This window comes from Phyllostomus discolor, chromosome 5 (genome assembly GCF_004126475.2).
Source record: "Phyllostomus discolor isolate MPI-MPIP mPhyDis1 chromosome 5, mPhyDis1.pri.v3, whole genome shotgun sequence".
NCBI lineage: Eukaryota > Metazoa > Chordata > Mammalia > Chiroptera > Phyllostomidae > Phyllostomus > Phyllostomus discolor.
Window position 1 is genome coordinate 106,214,193 of NC_040907.2, and position 16,889 is coordinate 106,231,081.

Here is a 16,889-nt window from a genome sequence, read left to right on the forward strand (position 1 = left end):
AAATACAATAAAAATTAACTACTATAAATGAAATAAAAACCAAGCCAAAAACATTCAAAATACATGCCCTGTTTTTATTATCAGATGCAACAGTCATAGAATTTTTCTGGTAAATTTCTCTAAGAGTCTGTAAATACTTACTCTCAGTCTCTGCTCTTACCAGCACCCAACAGTTCTTAGCCCACGCTACTGTCCAATGGTCAATATCAGAGAAAATTTTGTGATTTTTCCTTCCATGAGGTCAGGGGGAAAAAATCCTTCTAGCTCCAGTCATTCAGTTCAAAAATATTCTTGGAGTTTGGCTTCCTAAGTTAAATTCCATGTCAGAAAGAGTGGGATGTGGCTGGTCTGGTAGTTTAAGAACACTTGGTAGAGGAGAACTTTTTCCTCCCTTGTCTTGATTTTCATAGTTAAAAAATGGGGACAGTTATCATTCTTGTTTTATCTACTCTGCGGAATCTCTGTAAAGAAGCAATGAACTAATGATAGGAAGCGTGTTGTAACAAGGAATACTATACGGTGCCATTGATGGAAGCAACTGTACTCCTCCTCATTCTGTGGACACATAGCATCTGAAGATCGATTGCTCCTGGTCTAGAGTATGAATGAGCAAACTAAAGGACCATGACTTGAAGCAGGTAGAAATTTGCCCAGGCCCAGATGTGACTCTCACATGCCAAGAAGCTGGCATGCAAGGAAGAGTCACTCAGAGAGCTCAAAGCATTGGCTGATTGTTGCCACTTGCCTCTCTCCTCCTCCATATCAGGCCAGCCATGATTCTTATGTATGAAGAATGCCCTATTGTGGAAGTGCCAGATTGGGGTCTGCACACTTGAGGGTCTTGCTTTAGATAGCAGATTTTAGGTTCTTTTCTTTTTCAGCAAAAAATGGGACTTCAACTAACTGGTAACTATGTAGACCAAGCCTGCCCACAGCCCCTCTGCATGGGGGGCCCTGGAGCCCAAGCCCTACTGTGACATCACAAATGGCTGTTTGGGCCTGAATGTCTGTGATTCTGGAAAGTGAAGCAACAGACTTGACATTTGGAGAATTGCCCAGTTAGGGGTACATCCCAGGGATATTTCTTACTAGGGAGCCTATTTACCCTCTGACAAAAAGGGGCCATAATATTCCCCTTGAAGGACTATAACTCAGAGGGAGGACGTGGCTGTCTGTGTGCCTGGGAACTCTCACTTCACCCTCTAAGCCTGGGGCTTATTAGTACCTGGAGAAAGGTCACACCTACTGCAGGTGCTTTGAGGCACAGAGCAGTCCCTGTAGGAGGGAGACAGAGTTATTGGCCTGTCCTTGTAAAGCCCAAAGTGAAAGAAGCTTGGCTCATGCATCTGGACATGATCCTCAGGCCCCAAAGTGCAGGGCCACCAGGCTTGCTGGATGAGCAGACAGAAGGAGGAGAAACTGGTTTCATCTTTTGGGAAAGGAGTGACTAAGAGTATGGGATTTGAGTCTTGTGTTGAAAATCCACTAATTAGGCATGTGACCTTGAGTAAAGTTCAAGGGCAGAGCTACTCAACCTCTCAGAGTCCTATTTAATAAAATAGAGGAATGTTCTGAGGCTTAAACAGGTGACTCATATAAAGCACTTAGCATGAGCAGGGAGTCTGAGGGAAACCTTAATATTGGACCTTGTTATAATTATTTCTATGGCTCTTCTTACATTTGTCTTTTCCTCACAGCAAAGTTGCCCCGTGATGACCAAATTCACATTCTCAAGCAGCATAGACGTAAAGAACTGGAAACACGGCAGAAACAGTACAGGTGAGTTATGACATCAGACCAACTTGAAGGGCTTTTAAAGGGCTCACATTTCTCAATATCAAAATACTACACTGCTTCAGTAATCTAAGTAGTATGGTATGGGCCTAAGGATAGACAATGGAATAGAATTGAGAGCTCAGAAATAAACCCTTACATTTATGGCAAATTAATTTGCCACAGAGGTAGAGAGACAATTCAGTGAAAGAACAACAGTCTTTTGAACAAATGGGACAGATGAATAACTACATGTAAAACAATAAAGCTGAACCTTACCTCACACCACATACATAAATTAACTTCAAATGGATCAAACAGCTAAAAGGAAGAGCTAAAACTATAAAGTTTTGAAGAAAACATGGGTAAACCTTCATGACTTTGGATTTTGAAAAGGATTTTTTAAAAGTTACAGTTGACATTCAATATTATTTTATGTAGTTTTATGCATACAGCATAGTGGATAGACATTTATATAATTTACGAAGTGATCCCCTTGATAAGTCTATACCAACCTGGCACTATGAGTGTTATCACGATATCATTGACTATATTTCCTATGCTGTCATTGACTATTTTGTAACTACCAATTTGTACGTCATAGTATCTTCCTCTTTTTCACCCAATTAATCCCCCATGCCCCTCGCATCTGGCAACCATAAATTTGTTCTCTGTATCTGTAAGCCTGTTCCTATTTTATTTGTTTATTTTTTCTTTAGATTCCACATATAACTGAAATCATATGGCATTTTTCTCTCTCAGGCTTATTTCATTTAGCATAATACCCTCTAGGTCCATTGACATTCTTGCAAATGGTAAGATTTCATTCTTTTTTGTGGCCAGGTAATATTCCATTGTATATTTGTACCACATTTTCTTTATCCAGTCATCTATTGATAGATACTTAGGTTGCTTCCATATCTTGACTATTGTAAGTAATACTGCAATTAACATAGGGATACATATATCTTTTTCAATTAGTGTTTTGGATAAATACCCAGAAGTGGAATTGCCAGGAGATCCCTAAAAAAATTACAAAGAAAACTTACCTATGGCAAAGGATTTTTAGAGGTGACAACGAAAGCATAAGCAACAAAAGCAAAATAGGTAAATTGATGTCATCAAACTGTAAAACTTTCATGCTTCAAACTATACCTTCAAGAAAATGAAAAGACCATCCACAGAATGGGATAAAATAACATGTGTTTGCAAGGATGTGGAGAAGTAAGAGACCTCGTATACTACTGGTGAGAATGTAAAATGGTACAATTCTACACCTTAGCATATACCCAAGAAAAATGAAAATATATGTATACAGAAAAACTTGTACATGAATGTTTATAGCAGCATTGTCCATAATAGCCAAAAGGTGAGTTCAACCTAAACGTCCATTAACTGGTGAATGTGGTATATCTATATAATGGAATATATGCATATTTTAGCTATAAAAGGAAATGAATAAGCACTTCTCCAAAAATAATCACATGGAAAGAAGCTCAACATTATTGGTCATTGTGACAGCACCATGAAGTACTACTTCACATGGACTAGGATGACTAGAATAAAAAGGACAGACAATAACAAGTGCTGCCAAGGATGTGGAGAAATTCATACTTTGTTGGTAGAATGTAAAATGATATAGCCACTTTGAAAAAGTTTAGCAGTTTCTCAAAATCTTAAACAGGGTTACCATATAACCTAGTAATTCTACTCCTCAGTATCTACACAGAGTAATAGAAACATTTCTACACATGAAAAATTGTACACACACATGCATGTTAAATCAATATATTAACCCAATACATTCATAATAACCCCAAAGTGGAAACAACCTAAATTCTATTAGCTGATGAATGGATAAACAAATGTGATCTATTCATATAATGGAATATTATTTGGCATTAAAAAGTAATGAGCCATGGATACATGCTAACCCATGAATGAACCTCAAAAACAGTCTGCTAAATGGAAAAGTAATTTACAATAAAACACATATTATATGATTCTATTTATATGAAATGTCCAAACAGGCAAATCTATGGACACAGACTAATAGATTAGTGGCTGCCTAGGGCTGGAAGTTGGAGATGGGGGATGGGGAGTGACTATTAATAGGTACAAGATTTCTACTTGAGACAAGAATATTCCAAAATTAGATTATGGTGATGGATGCACAACTCTGTGTATATACTAAGAACCTGTTAACTGGATAATTATAAGGGGTGAATTTTATGGTATGTAAATTACATCTCAGTAAAGCTTTTTAAAAATAATAGCCTTGGCCACGTTGCTCAGTTGTTTGGAGTGTCATCTTGTACACCAAAAAGTTGTGGGTTCCATTTCCAGCCAGGACACATACCTGGGTTATGGGTTCAGTCTCTAATTGGGGCATATACTGGAGGCAACTGATCGATGTTTCTCACATCAATGTTTCTCTCTCTCTAAAATCAATAAACGTATCCTCAGGTAAGGATTAAAAATAGCAATAATAGTAAAAATAATAATACATGATCTAGAGTGCTCATGTGGAGACTGGTGGTCAGTGGGTTGTATCCCGCCCTTAAATGTGTCTGATGGATCATTGTGCAGTTTTGAATCAAGAGGGTGTTTATTCCCCAGGTTTCCTCAGTCCACACCTGTTTAATGTTTACATCAAGGCTTTTTTTCTTTTAGTTTCCTGCTTTGGCCCCTGGAGACATTTGAGCTTGAGATTCTTTTCAAGAGAAAGGAGTGGAAGGAATCATGCTAAATAGTCAAAATGATTACCTGAGGTGTGGAGGGGCTTTGATGGAGTGATGGCCATTACACTTTTCTACCTATTCCTCCATAGTTTAACTTCTCACAAGGGATATGTAGTAGTTTGGGGCGGGGGGGGGGGGGCGCGTTAATCCAATAAAGTAATGGAAGGAGAATAATATAAAAGCAGAAAAATACCTGTAATTCATTTATTTTCCCTCTTACTCATTTGGGATTGTACTATATATACATATTTTGACATCCTCTTTTTCTCTTGGAGATTTAGCAGAAATATTTCCCTCATATTTTAAAAATCTCATCACAAATACTGTTCTAGGTTTTATATTAAATTCTATTGTATGGATGCACCATAATTTACTTAAACACCAGTCTAACTGGATATTTCAGAGATTTCTAATTTTTTTATAAAAAATGTGAAAACCTTTATGGAAATTTTGTGCATTTTTAAGTATTTCCTTAGGATAGGTGCCCAGAAATGAAATTACTAAAGCGAATAGTGTAAGTGATTAGTATATGCTGACAAATTTCTTTTCAAAAACCTTAACCAGTTTTCCCAAGCAGTGAATGGGTACCCAATTTCACTAATTCTTGCTGTAACTAGGTAGCATCTTTTTTTAACTTTTCTAGTTTTTAAAAGTGTCTCTTGTCTGTTAGCTTTTTATCCTTTCCCCCACTTTCGGGGACCCAGCAGTGGTGCTGTAAGTGGTCAAGAAATCCTTACTGGTTGCCCCAGCCTCAAAACTATCTTTAGCTCAACCCTGGCCAGGTGGCTCAGTTGGTTGGAGCATTGTCCCATACACCAAAACGTTGCAGGTTTGATTTCCTGTAGTAGTCTTTTACAAGAAGACTACTTTTCCTATGAAAAGGGGCTTTGGGAGGGTCTAGGGGGATCAGGCAGAAGGTTTTTCTGGCAAGACAGTTTGCCCCCTTCTAACAGATCTAATTGTCAATTGTTTTTCTTCCTCCTTCCACTAATCTTTCCTTTTCAGACCCACCCCCACCCCTGTTTCCGTTCAGGAAATGCTGACTTTGTGCAGTCTGCATAATCTTGGACTTCCTCTTTCACATGAACTCTCAGGCTTCTAGATTAGAGTTTGGAAGTAAAGTCACAACTAAGAATAGTCTCTAATATGCCAGAGAGCTGGCAAGTCCAGCTGGCCCTCATCACTCAATCAGCCAAGTAGGGAGATGATGAAGTCCACACAGGTCATAACTCAATGCCCACATTCTCTCACTGTGACTTCACGTACCTGTGTGGTACCCGAACACACACACACACACAGAGCTATGCATGGTATCGTAGTTTTTAATCTACAGTATTTAACATAATCTTTCTGTGCCTTACTTTTTTTCATTCATCATTGTTTTAAAAAGCATCCAGTTGACATGGATAGGTGTCATCCATCATTTTAGCTTCTGTATAGCATACCATCTTATGAATAAACCGCCATGCTCACCCACTCTCCTGCTGATAGACATGTGGGCTGTTTTTAACTTCTGGTTATTACATGCTACACTTCAATGACATTGCTCATACATCATCTGGTGCTTTCATAGAACAGTTATTCTAGGGAATATTCCTAGAATTAGGCTTGCAGGGTTGTAGACCACATTTTAAGTTTCCTAGATATTGCCAATTGTTTTTCAAGGGTTTTCTGCCAATTTTCCCCCCTAGCAGCTGTTTCTGAAAGTTACTATTTCCCTACATCATGAACAGACTTTGCACCTTGAGGCGTTTTCATTTTACCAATCTAGGCTGTGAAGTAGTATCTCACCATTTTCTTCCTCCTTAAATTACCACATATTTCTTGCTTTATATGAACATATCTTAATTTATTCAACCATTCCCCTATTGATGGACATTTATGTTGTTTCCCTTTTGTGTCTTTGTTTGTTTTTGGTATTACAAATAGTGCTGCAAGAAGCAAACATGTACAAATATCCTGATGTACCCATGTTTTAATTACTGTCAGATTAATATCCAGAACTCACCTTGCTGGGTCAAATCAATATTTTTTCACTTTAAGAAATATTGGCAAAAATCCTTTCCCCAAATTTCTAAGTAATTTGCAGTCCCACCAATTGTTTATAAAAATGTACTGGAACCCATACTTTTGCCAATACCTGGTGACACTGATCTTTAAAAATTTTGGCATTCTGAAAACCCCTAAGATCCATTGTTTTAATCTGTGTTTCCCTGACCACTGGTGTGTTAAGCATCCCTGCATTGCCTTACTTTGAAGTGCCTAGTTATATGTTAGGATGGTGTCCCTTTGGTATATGTACAGCATGTCATTTGTCTTCTGTTGCTTTCCTCACAGGATTTTAGTTATTTTGTAAGCTATGCATATTGTTTTTCCTTTATAACTTTTGGGTTTCCTGCTTTGTTTAGAAAGCCCTCCCCATCCAAGTTACATAAATACTCCTATATTTTTGTCTAACACTTTTATAATTTTGTTTTTTTAACTTTAGGCCTCTTTTAATCTGCCATGTATTTTTATACATAACGTGATGTAAGAGTCAAGGTCTCCAATATCATTTATTATATAATACATTTCTTTCTACTGCCCTGGGTGCCAGTTCCTGGGCTTAGCTTCCACTTAGAGCCACTTGCTTTGTGTCCTATGAAAGTTGTTGAATTTCTCTGTGCCTCAGTCCCCACACAATCTACAAAGTGGATAGAATAATAGTACTACATCATAGGGTTGCTGAGAGAATTAAATTGGTTAAACCATGAAAACACACAGAATATTATTTGGCACATAGAAAGCACACAATAAGTATTAGCTAGTTTTGTATTATACTCACATATTTTCTTGGGTCTGATTCTGGACTTTGTGTATTAGTCTGTTTTTTACTCCACAGCCCAGCACCATTTTTTTATTATCATAACTTTCTAATATATGTTAATAACTGTTTTGTTATTTCATTACTCTTTTAAAGATTTTCATCATGAGAATTGTTTTGAATTACCTATGAATTATGTTATGTGCTGGCATTTTAGTGATTGTCGGGCTTTTTCCATCTGAGAACTCAATCTGCTCTTTCAAGACAATGTCTAGTTTTCTTCATGCAGGTCTTTCTCCTTTCAAGTTACTTTATAACTAGGGAAATTATAGCTTGCATAACTGAGTGGGGTATTTTTCTGTTTGTAAGTAAATATTGCTAGGATAAAGATAAATTACTCATTTTTAAAAATATCTACCTTGTACTGACACCTTACTAAATTTTATTGGCACTAATCATTTTTCAGTATATTTTATTTTGTTATTACAGCTGTCTCAATTTTTTCCCCATTGTCCCCCTCCACCCAGTAACCCCTTCCCTCCTGTTATTACCCCCTTAGTTCATGTTCATGGGATATGTATACAAGTTCTTTGGCTTCACCATTCCCTATACTATTCTTAACATCCCCCTGTCTATTTTGTACTTACCAATTATGCTTTTTAATCCCTGCACCTTCTCACCCATTCTGTCTCTTCTTCTTCCCTGCCGATAACCCTCCAAATGATCTCCATTTCTGTGATTCTGTTCCTGTTCTAGTTGTTTGCTTAGTTTTGTTTTTTTAGATTCAGTTGTTGATAGTTGTGAATTTGTTGTCTTTTTAATGTTCATAGTTTTGATCTTTTTTTTCTTAGGTAAGTCCCTTTAACATTTCATGTGATAAGGGCTTGGTGATAATGAACTCCTTTACTTTATCTGAGAAGCACTTTATCCTCCCTTCCGTCCTAAATGATAGCTTTTCTTGACACAGTAAGCTAGGTCATAGGTCCTTGCTTTTCATGACTTGGAATGCATCTTTCCAGTCCCTTCTTGCCTGCAAAGTTTCTTTTGAGAAATCAGCTGATAGTCTTGTGGGTACTCCTTTGTAAGTATCTCTCTATTTTTCTCTTACTATTAGGATTCTCTCTTTATCTTTAACCTCTGGCATTTTAATTATGATATGTCTTGATGTGGTCCTCTTTGGGTCCAACTTGTTTGGGATTCTTTGTGCTTCCTGAACTTGTATGTCTATTCTCTTTGCCAAATTAGGGAAGTTTTCTTTCATTATTTTTTCAAATAAGTTTTCAATTTCTTGCTCTTCCTCTTCTGAAACAGTAAAGGTTTTTGTGACCAAATATCTCAATGTTTTACTTTCCTCTCATAAGAGAGATTTATTTAAAAGAAAGGAACATTAAGAATATAACTAGAAAAGCTGAAATCTCAGAATGTAAATTTTGGGTTTTAAACAAATATAAGATCATTCTCCCTGCACTAAAGAAACTGACAGTTTGTTTTGTTTTTGCTATAAACAAAGACAAAAGTAAAACTTGAAACAACAAAACATAAATATCCAATGCTGTGGGTTTAGTTTCAAGGACACCAGGATACAAAAACTTTGGTTGAATAGAGTGCATGGTTCTTTGTTAGGAAGAGCTATTATGATGTTAAGAAGCCTTAAACCTGCTATTGGCAGCTATCTGTGCCTGATGGAAGTACAAGGCTCACTTAGCTACCTGCCACCTCGTGTACCCTACTGCTCAGCCATAACAAGTGTCCCTACCCCCTGGCCCCCACCCCACACCACCACCACACACAGTTCAGGGTGCATTGACCAAGATGGTGAGGCACTGATGTCAAGGTCAGGCATGGTGGGGCAGCCTTCACCACAATGTAATTTTGGTGACCAGCAAGGCAGTTCTGTGCTGGGGGAGAATATTTGGAGACATTGTTGTTCAGTGTCACCTCAAATAAATTAGGTCTTCTGATTCTTACTTTTTCATTTCCTTTCATACAATGGTACACACCTACCATATCCCTCTGCTGTAAGCTCAGTTTTAGGTTGATCAGGCCTCCCACTATAATGCTCAAGGAACAGCAAAGCGGGCTGACTCAGGGCCTTGGGAGGAGTCCCAGCACCCCTTTGGATGCACCCTCAACTATAATATGTTGCCTTGATGGCAGGCACATCCTCAGACTACACAAACAGTCTTTACCTTAAGGTGCCAACCCAAAGGCATTAACCCATTTTTCTCCTCCTTTTGTATGCTCAGATGGATGGAATGGAACCCTGGATTCCCCTTGAGTATTGATGCCAAAAGCCACAAGGATTTACCTCGTGATATCCAGTTCGATAGTGAGAAAGGAGTGGACTTTGTTCTGAACTACTCTAAAGCGTAAGTGTAGGAGAACTTAAGGACACTGGACAGCTTCTCCCATGGCCAGGGCTGCAAGTGTGACCCTCACTCCTTTCCCCATGGGGCCCATGAGCTTAGGGAGCAGCTCAGCCAAACACCTTTTTTTCAAAAGCTTTTGAATATATCTTGATTATAGAGTGGATTCTCAATGCACAATCACAGCATATCTTCTATGTAAAAACACTTACAACCTGGAAGACTTCAGATAGCTATGTTTCACCTCAAAATGCATGTCTTTCCTTGGAATGCCTCATTCCCACCCACATCTTATCCACTCTATGGCCACTTCAGGGGAAAAAAGTATGCAGGTTGTCATCAAGATGGCAGGGCTCTGCAGTGATAATGGCCACCATGCCTGTGCTGATCCCTGGCATGCATTACTTATCCCCATTCATCCTTCACAACAACCCCATGAGGTAGGCATTTGCAGATGAGGAACCTGAGGAATAAGGAGGTCAAATACCCGGGCCAAGATCCCTGCAGAGGGATCTTGCAGAGATCAGGGTGTTATGCTAAATTGCAGAGATCAGGGTGTTATGCTTCCTCTGTGAGGCCAAATTACTGCAGGAATTTTAAAGCATGCTGAACCCTGAGATTCCTGGGTGCTTGTTAAAAATATGGAGCTCTAGTCCCATCCCAGGGCTAATAGAAGGACCTTTGAATCTGTACCTTGAGACTTGAGGGAATTCTCACAAGCATGGAAATCCAGAAAACCTTAAATCCTCATTCTGCAACTTGATAGAGGGTTAGAATGCCCTGAGAAGCTCCAGTACCTCCTGACCCCAGAACCAGGAGCTGAGTCCACCCCAGAGTAGAACTGTGGCCCACAGCGGGCATCGGGAAGAAAACAGGTGGAGAACTACCAAACCAGTCAGTTTCTGTGCAACATTCATTTAGATGCATAGCTGCTCCCCTAGAGAAAGGTGCTTTATTTGTTTGGACTTCTGAAAGGAAAGTGCAGGGGGCCACATGCCCAGGCCTGAGTGAAGACCTTTGTTCTTTGGACATTTTGCAAGAACTGTACACACACACATACACAGCCTCACAATAATTCTCTACAGAAAATTCCCTCGCATCATAAAGACCATATGCATTTGTCTCTCTAAAGCTGCATCTAAGTGGGAGGGTGTAGTAGTAAGGGCCTGACTTAACAAAACTCTGCTAAATGCCAAGCTCCTTGGTGTGGGTGCTTTCTACATAGAATCATCTATTTTAACCTTCACAGCAACCTTAGGAAGTAGGCAGTGTGTTTCCAGATGAGTAAACTGAGGTTCCACTGGGTCCAGGTCAAAGAACTTACCTAAAATTATTTAGGCAGAAATTGGCAAAACCAAGATTTGAATCTAGGTCTATTTGGATCCAAAGCTGGGGATTCCTCCCCACCATTGCCACTATAATTGGGATCAACTAGAGAGAAAAATTAAAACCAAATGCCTGGGTTGGTAATGCAGCAGTACCCAACATCTGGCTTCCTGGAAGCATCACAGCAATTAAATGTCTTATTCCCACCCAGAGACTGGCACTGTTGAGTCAAAAGCATGTTGCTTTAGTAAGGCAGAGCCCAGACCAAAATGAGATAAACAGTACAGGCACCCTTGTGACAGGAAAAGAAACTGATAAAATGGAGGCGCAGTGAAGTCATGGGAGAAGATACTGCTTTGGGGAATAGTGCCTCCTTGCTGGTAATGGTAGAAGGTTGGATGGTAGATGGATGGATAGAGGATAGATGGATTGTGGAGGGTGGATGAATGGTGGAAGGATGGGTGGTGGTGGGTAGATTCATGGATGGTGAGACAAAGAATGGATGGATGATGAAGGGACAGAGAGGTGAATAGATATGCAAATGGTGGATGGATGAATGGATGGTGAAATGAAGACCAGACTGTGCCTTTCTTATGTCTGCTCAGCGTTCCTTAAGGTCATGGTCATCTTTGTATTTCAGGAGCCTAGCACAGCAGTTGCCACAGACTAGGTGCTGAGTATACTTTGTCAAAATGAAATGAGTGTGACCCAACTGGCCTCTCAGGGTCCTTTGTTGCCACTTCATAGACCCTCACTTCACACACACGCACAATTACCTTTCCTCCTCATGTATCCCCATAATGGCTAATGGTAGCTCAGATCAGTGGTTCACAATTCTGATTGTGCATTTAGTGATGCAGATTTTATGCTACCTCACCCTCCCTCACCCTGCCATGCTTGCACCTGCCAACATCTTCCAGTCTGGACATAGGTATATTTTAAAAGTTCCCTGGGAAATTCCAATGTGCAGCTAGGTTTGAAGCTACTGGCCTAGATTCCTTCCTTAGGCTCATATTCCTCCCAATTGCATGTGGGGTCAAGTCCATCTCCTGGGTCTCACTGAACATATCTTCCTCTCCCAGGTCTACCATCTATCCCTGGATGTTCAGAAACCTCCTTCTACCTGTTTCTCTGGGTTCCATCCCACATAGCAATTGGAAGGTTATTGTCAAGTGGACATATAATTTGTTGGAGGTTCCATCTACAAAGGCAAATATATCTCTTTTATTCCAATGTCTTAGATCTTTCAGTGATTGCCCCAACTGCAGGAGAGAGCCCAGGTATATCCACCCAGCTCCCCCACTTCTATCCTGCCCCACCTGCAGAAGACATTCTAGCCATGAGCATCCAGACTGGTTTGTCAGGAGACTTAATTTCCCTTTGTCTTTGCCCATGCTGTTTCTTCTGCCTCAAATGCCCTTTTTTGTCCAGCTAATTCCACCTCATCATTTTTCAGGACTTTGGTGAGGTGCTTCTTCTTCCAGAAACTCCTAGAAGCCCCTGGGTCTGAGTGATATTTTTCCCCCTGTGCTCCCCAGGATTGGCTTCACAGGCCACCATCTTTCAAGTTACAACATAGCCCATCTTTATTTACATCTTTCATGTCACTTGGCTTCTTGAGCTGTGGAACCCAAATGACATGGAAGACATCTGAGATGGGCCCTCAGCCTCAGCTGGCACAGCACAAATAGAGCGATCAGCTGAGCACTGCCTTTCTTGGCACAGTGAACTGAGATCCATGGAGTCCTAGAAAGGAGATAAGAGATATGACCTCTGCATTTGAGGTGGGGTGGGGTGAAGTATGAGTCAAAGGGGGTTGACCTCAGGGAAGCAGTTCAGAAGAACCACCTCTACCTTAGGTAGGTAAGGGGTACATGGGAGGGGGGGCTTGGGCTACTAGACGGTGATCCTAAGGAAACTGCCTAACTTCTCTCAGCCTTGGTGTTTTCATTTAAAAACAAGACTACAGCTCTAACTTGGAGTTTTTATGATAATATAGTATGTATATGTACTACATATTTTAACCATGCAGGGAGAAGCTTCCCTCTACAGACAGTCTACCTCTATTCTTGGTAATGTGGTCATGCCAGGCAAGACCCACTTCTCCATCATGACTCACCTGAGTCATGAGAAACTGTAGATTGGCTGTAGATTCTCAACTGTAGAAACTCAGCTGAGAAACTGTAGATTGGCTTCTGCCCTCAAGGGCTCATAGAGGAACCCTCAGTCTCTCTGGTGTTATTTCATTATGGGATCCAGGAAGGCTTCACAGCAGAAGGCCATCTGGCCTAGTCCTGCTGCTGGCCAAGCAGACACACAGAAGTGGGACAAGGATATTGGGGCAGAGAGTCACCATATGCTAAGTTCAGACATGACTGAGCCTGCTCACAGAACCAGGTGAGTTGTGAAATTTCCTGATGGCATCAGAGGAGGAGCATCTTATGTGTTTATTCACTACTCACTGTTTGCAGTCTGGAGCTTGATTGCAATAGGTTGGCAGACTGATAAGGGCATGTTCTCTTTAAAAGAAATTGAGAAAGAGAGCTTCCTTCCCAGTACAGTAGGACAGTGCAGAAATGTGACTGAATTTGGGAGAGTTGACAGGCCTCATGCAAGGACCAGGGTGCTCAGACCCTCATCCACTGTGCATTTTTCATCAGATGAGATTGGATGGGGGTAGCTCCTTGAAGGGATATCCTTCCCCCTGGGCCAGGGGCACCTAACCTATATCCCAGTCATCTTCCTAGAAAGGCAGCACCAGAAATGCTGTCATGAGCCACGATTGACCACTACAAGTCTGGATTTGCAATGTTCAATGAGAGATGAGATGTACAGGGAGTTAGAGCTGCATTGCAGAAGCTTGACCTGGCAGCCTTTGGGAGGTCATATGAGAGAGACCAGAGGAAGGGAAGATGCTGACTGAAGACAGGGAACAGGAGATCAGTGATGCTGTATGAACAGACCTAGGATCCAGTTTGAATTCAGATCACAATGGGGAGATGCTGACGGGAGAGCCCAAGCATCCTTGACATTATGCAGCTGGCTTGTAAGAAAAGTAGATGGGTCTTAAAAAGGGAAGCTCAGGAAGAAGAGGTTTGGAGGGAAAGATGAGTCCAGTTATGGGGCACGCTGAGCTCAAGAGGTCTGTGCAGCCTTTGCTGGCATGGTCTGGTGGGCAGTAGGAAATGCAGTCTTGAGGCTGTGCAGAAAATCCTTAAGAGAGCATTGAGGCCAAGCAAGGTCAGGAGCCTTGTGAGGCACAGGGAAAAGAGTCCAAGAGCTAGATACAGGCTTGGCTGTTGAGGGGACGGGGGCAGGAAAAGGAGTCTGTGTGGTGCAGTAATTCCCCTTAACCTCTGTTCCAGCCACACACACCAGCCACCCAGTGCCCAGTGCTTGTCTGAGGTGAGACAAAATTATCATGTATATGGCAACTCCTTGAAAGAAGCTGGTGAAAGCAAGGAAAGAGCTGGCCCTTAAGATGAAGAGCAGGGTCCTAGAGAGAGGAGATAGAATCACAAAGGAAGGGACAGAGTTCTAGTGAGGGTTGAGGATGATGGAAACAGGCTGGTGAGGCATAGGGGTGGAGCCCTCAAGCTAGGAAAAAAGCAAGAGAGGGTAAGATGAAAGAATGGAGAGGGAGGGATGTTGAGAGAGCTCACTCTCTTGGCTTTGGAGGTCAAGCCATGAGTTTTGTATGGGAAAAAGACCCCACCTCTTATTGCCACTCCAGCTCAGAAAGAAGCTGGCAGCACATCACAAAGCACTCATAGAAAATAGGGTTCTTCCCCTTAAGTTTACAAATGCCACCCCAAAGCCTCCCACTCTTCTTGGAAGATTTAAAAGCCATCTCCTCATTCTAACTGATGCCTATGTTTCTGTATTTCAATCCTATTTACCTCTATTGAATTTTGTTACAAAATCAGAGAGTTCTGTCCTATTGGAAATGAAATTTGTTGGGAAAATGTAGAGGGTGGAAATCCCACCTAAAAGTTATATCTAAAATTTTTTTAATTGTATTTGCCAAAGTTGCATTTTTTTCTTGTTTAAAATGGGTCATAGAATAAGAGCAAGAGTTAACACAAGGCACAAAGCATAAAGTAGCATTTCCCTAAAAAGGGGTTTGTTCTATAGTCAATTTAATTTGAAAATATTGCAACCTTTATCAGCAGTGGTTCTCAAACTATAGCTTGCAGCAGAATCCCCTGGGAGTTTGTGAAAACCTGGATTTCTGGACCCACTCCCAAGTGTCCAATTCAGGAGGCCAGCTGTGGGCCTGAAAATCTGCATTTCTGACAAGGTTACAGGGGGTGCAGCTGGTCTGGGGACCACATCGACAGTCCATGCTCTAGAAGACTGTAAGGGCTCATGAAACCCTGGGACAAAGAAATCTGCTTAATGTTTCAACGCTCTCTCTAGACTCCTTAGAGGGGCTCAGATGTCTCTCAGTACACAGGTCAAGGAAATGAGGTTAAAGGGCACTTACCCTTTTCCCCTTTTCATTTTTTTCACTCCGTCGTGTCCTCTGCTCTTCAGTTTAGCTCAACTGGCATTTTTGTAGTGCCTATTGCATGCCTGACTTCAGGACTATACTAGGTCCCAGCAATCTTTGCCTTTTCTTTTCTGGTAGCCCTCCCCCATGTCTGCCTTAAGCCTATACTGGAATTAGAAAAAGAAAATGCTGATTCTTGCCTTGAAACAAATTCATTCAAGAAAGGCATAGTTTAATGAGTTTTTTTGCTGTTAATGGCTCACAATGGTTGCTTTTTTGCGAGGCCCATCTTAGGACACCTGGGCGTCTCCTGGATACTGGGCAACAAGGACAAACAGCCAGGCTTCCCAGTGAGGGAACATAGGTCCGCACACTATCCCTCAAACAACCCTGTGCAAGTGGGCCACCATGAGACACCAGACCAAGGATTCTGATCAGTGGGATAAGAGTCTGAATTTCCAGTAAGCCCCCAGGTGATGTCCATGGACCACACTTGCAGGTTATATGTTTCTTTTCCTGGGGGCGGGGGGGATATATTAATCTTAAAGCCTGGCTAGCTGAGTTAAATTCAGACTCTAGCTGTGTCATCTTAGTAGAATTCAGTTTCTGAACCTGAGTTTCCTTGCTATAATATGAGCATTATCATGCCTAACTGCTAAAATTGTTATGAGGTTTAAATGAACTCATGTATGCAATGTCCCCATGGTGATGTCTGGAACACTGTAAGATGAATTTACTCTAGTGACTTTATTCTGGGTATTTAGAAGGACTTTCTCCTCAGTCCTGAGCCCAGGGAGCTGACTTTTCAGGCACTGTCACCATCTGTTTGCTAGCTTTTCTGGGCTTCTTCCATCCCCAGGGAAGCAGGCCCAGAGAAGGTGGCTACCTGCCACTCTTCCTTTGACAAGTGTCTATGGAGCTTTTGGGGGTTGGGGGCTGGGGGCCCAAGATGGATCAAAAATGACCCCTTGGTCCCAGCTCCAAGAAGCTCACAGTCTAGTGGGGACTGAGCTGTGTACACTCATCACACTAGTATGAGGTGGACATTCCTGAGGAAAAGGGCCCTGGGGAAAATCAAAGCAAAGGAGGCAGTAACTCTGGGGATGAATCTGAAAAACACTTTCTGAGATAGAAGGCCAACGTGGGTTTTGAAGAGTCATAGGAGTTTGTCACACCTATTGGAGGAGCAGAAGGGGTAACATTCTGGGTAGTGATAACTGGTGACCCAGAAGAACCAGAGTTTAAGCCTATGTAGGGAAGTGGACCTGAGGATGCCAAGGAAGGGAGGTGGGCAAGAAGCCCACCTTCTATCTGGGAAGGATAGCAGAGGTCAGGACTGTGGGGGTTTGAAGCAGGGACAAAGTCTGGGGAGCTGGACATTCTGCATT

General features: G+C 41.4%; 2 protein-coding genes across 5 annotated transcripts in view; one reads left to right on the plus strand and one right to left on the minus strand.

Moving 5' to 3' along the window:
- Positions 1-16,889, minus strand: part of MARCHF8 (membrane associated ring-CH-type finger 8) — a 175,643-nt gene that overhangs the window by 14,367 nt on the left and 144,387 nt on the right. The gene's annotated exons all lie outside the window — the stretch shown is intronic.
- ALOX5 (arachidonate 5-lipoxygenase) overlaps positions 1-16,889 on the plus strand; it is a 43,576-nt gene that overhangs the window by 8,510 nt on the left and 18,177 nt on the right. For 3 of the 4 annotated variants that reach the window (XM_028511275.2, XM_028511272.2, XM_036026686.1), the window contains exons 3-4: positions 1,698-1,779; positions 9,564-9,686. In XM_028511275.2, coding sequence (XP_028367076.1) covers positions 1,698-1,779; positions 9,564-9,686 — 205 coding nt within the window. The remainder of the gene's footprint in view (positions 1-1,697; positions 1,780-9,563; positions 9,687-16,889) is intronic. The other variant, XM_036026685.1, reaches the window with a different exon arrangement.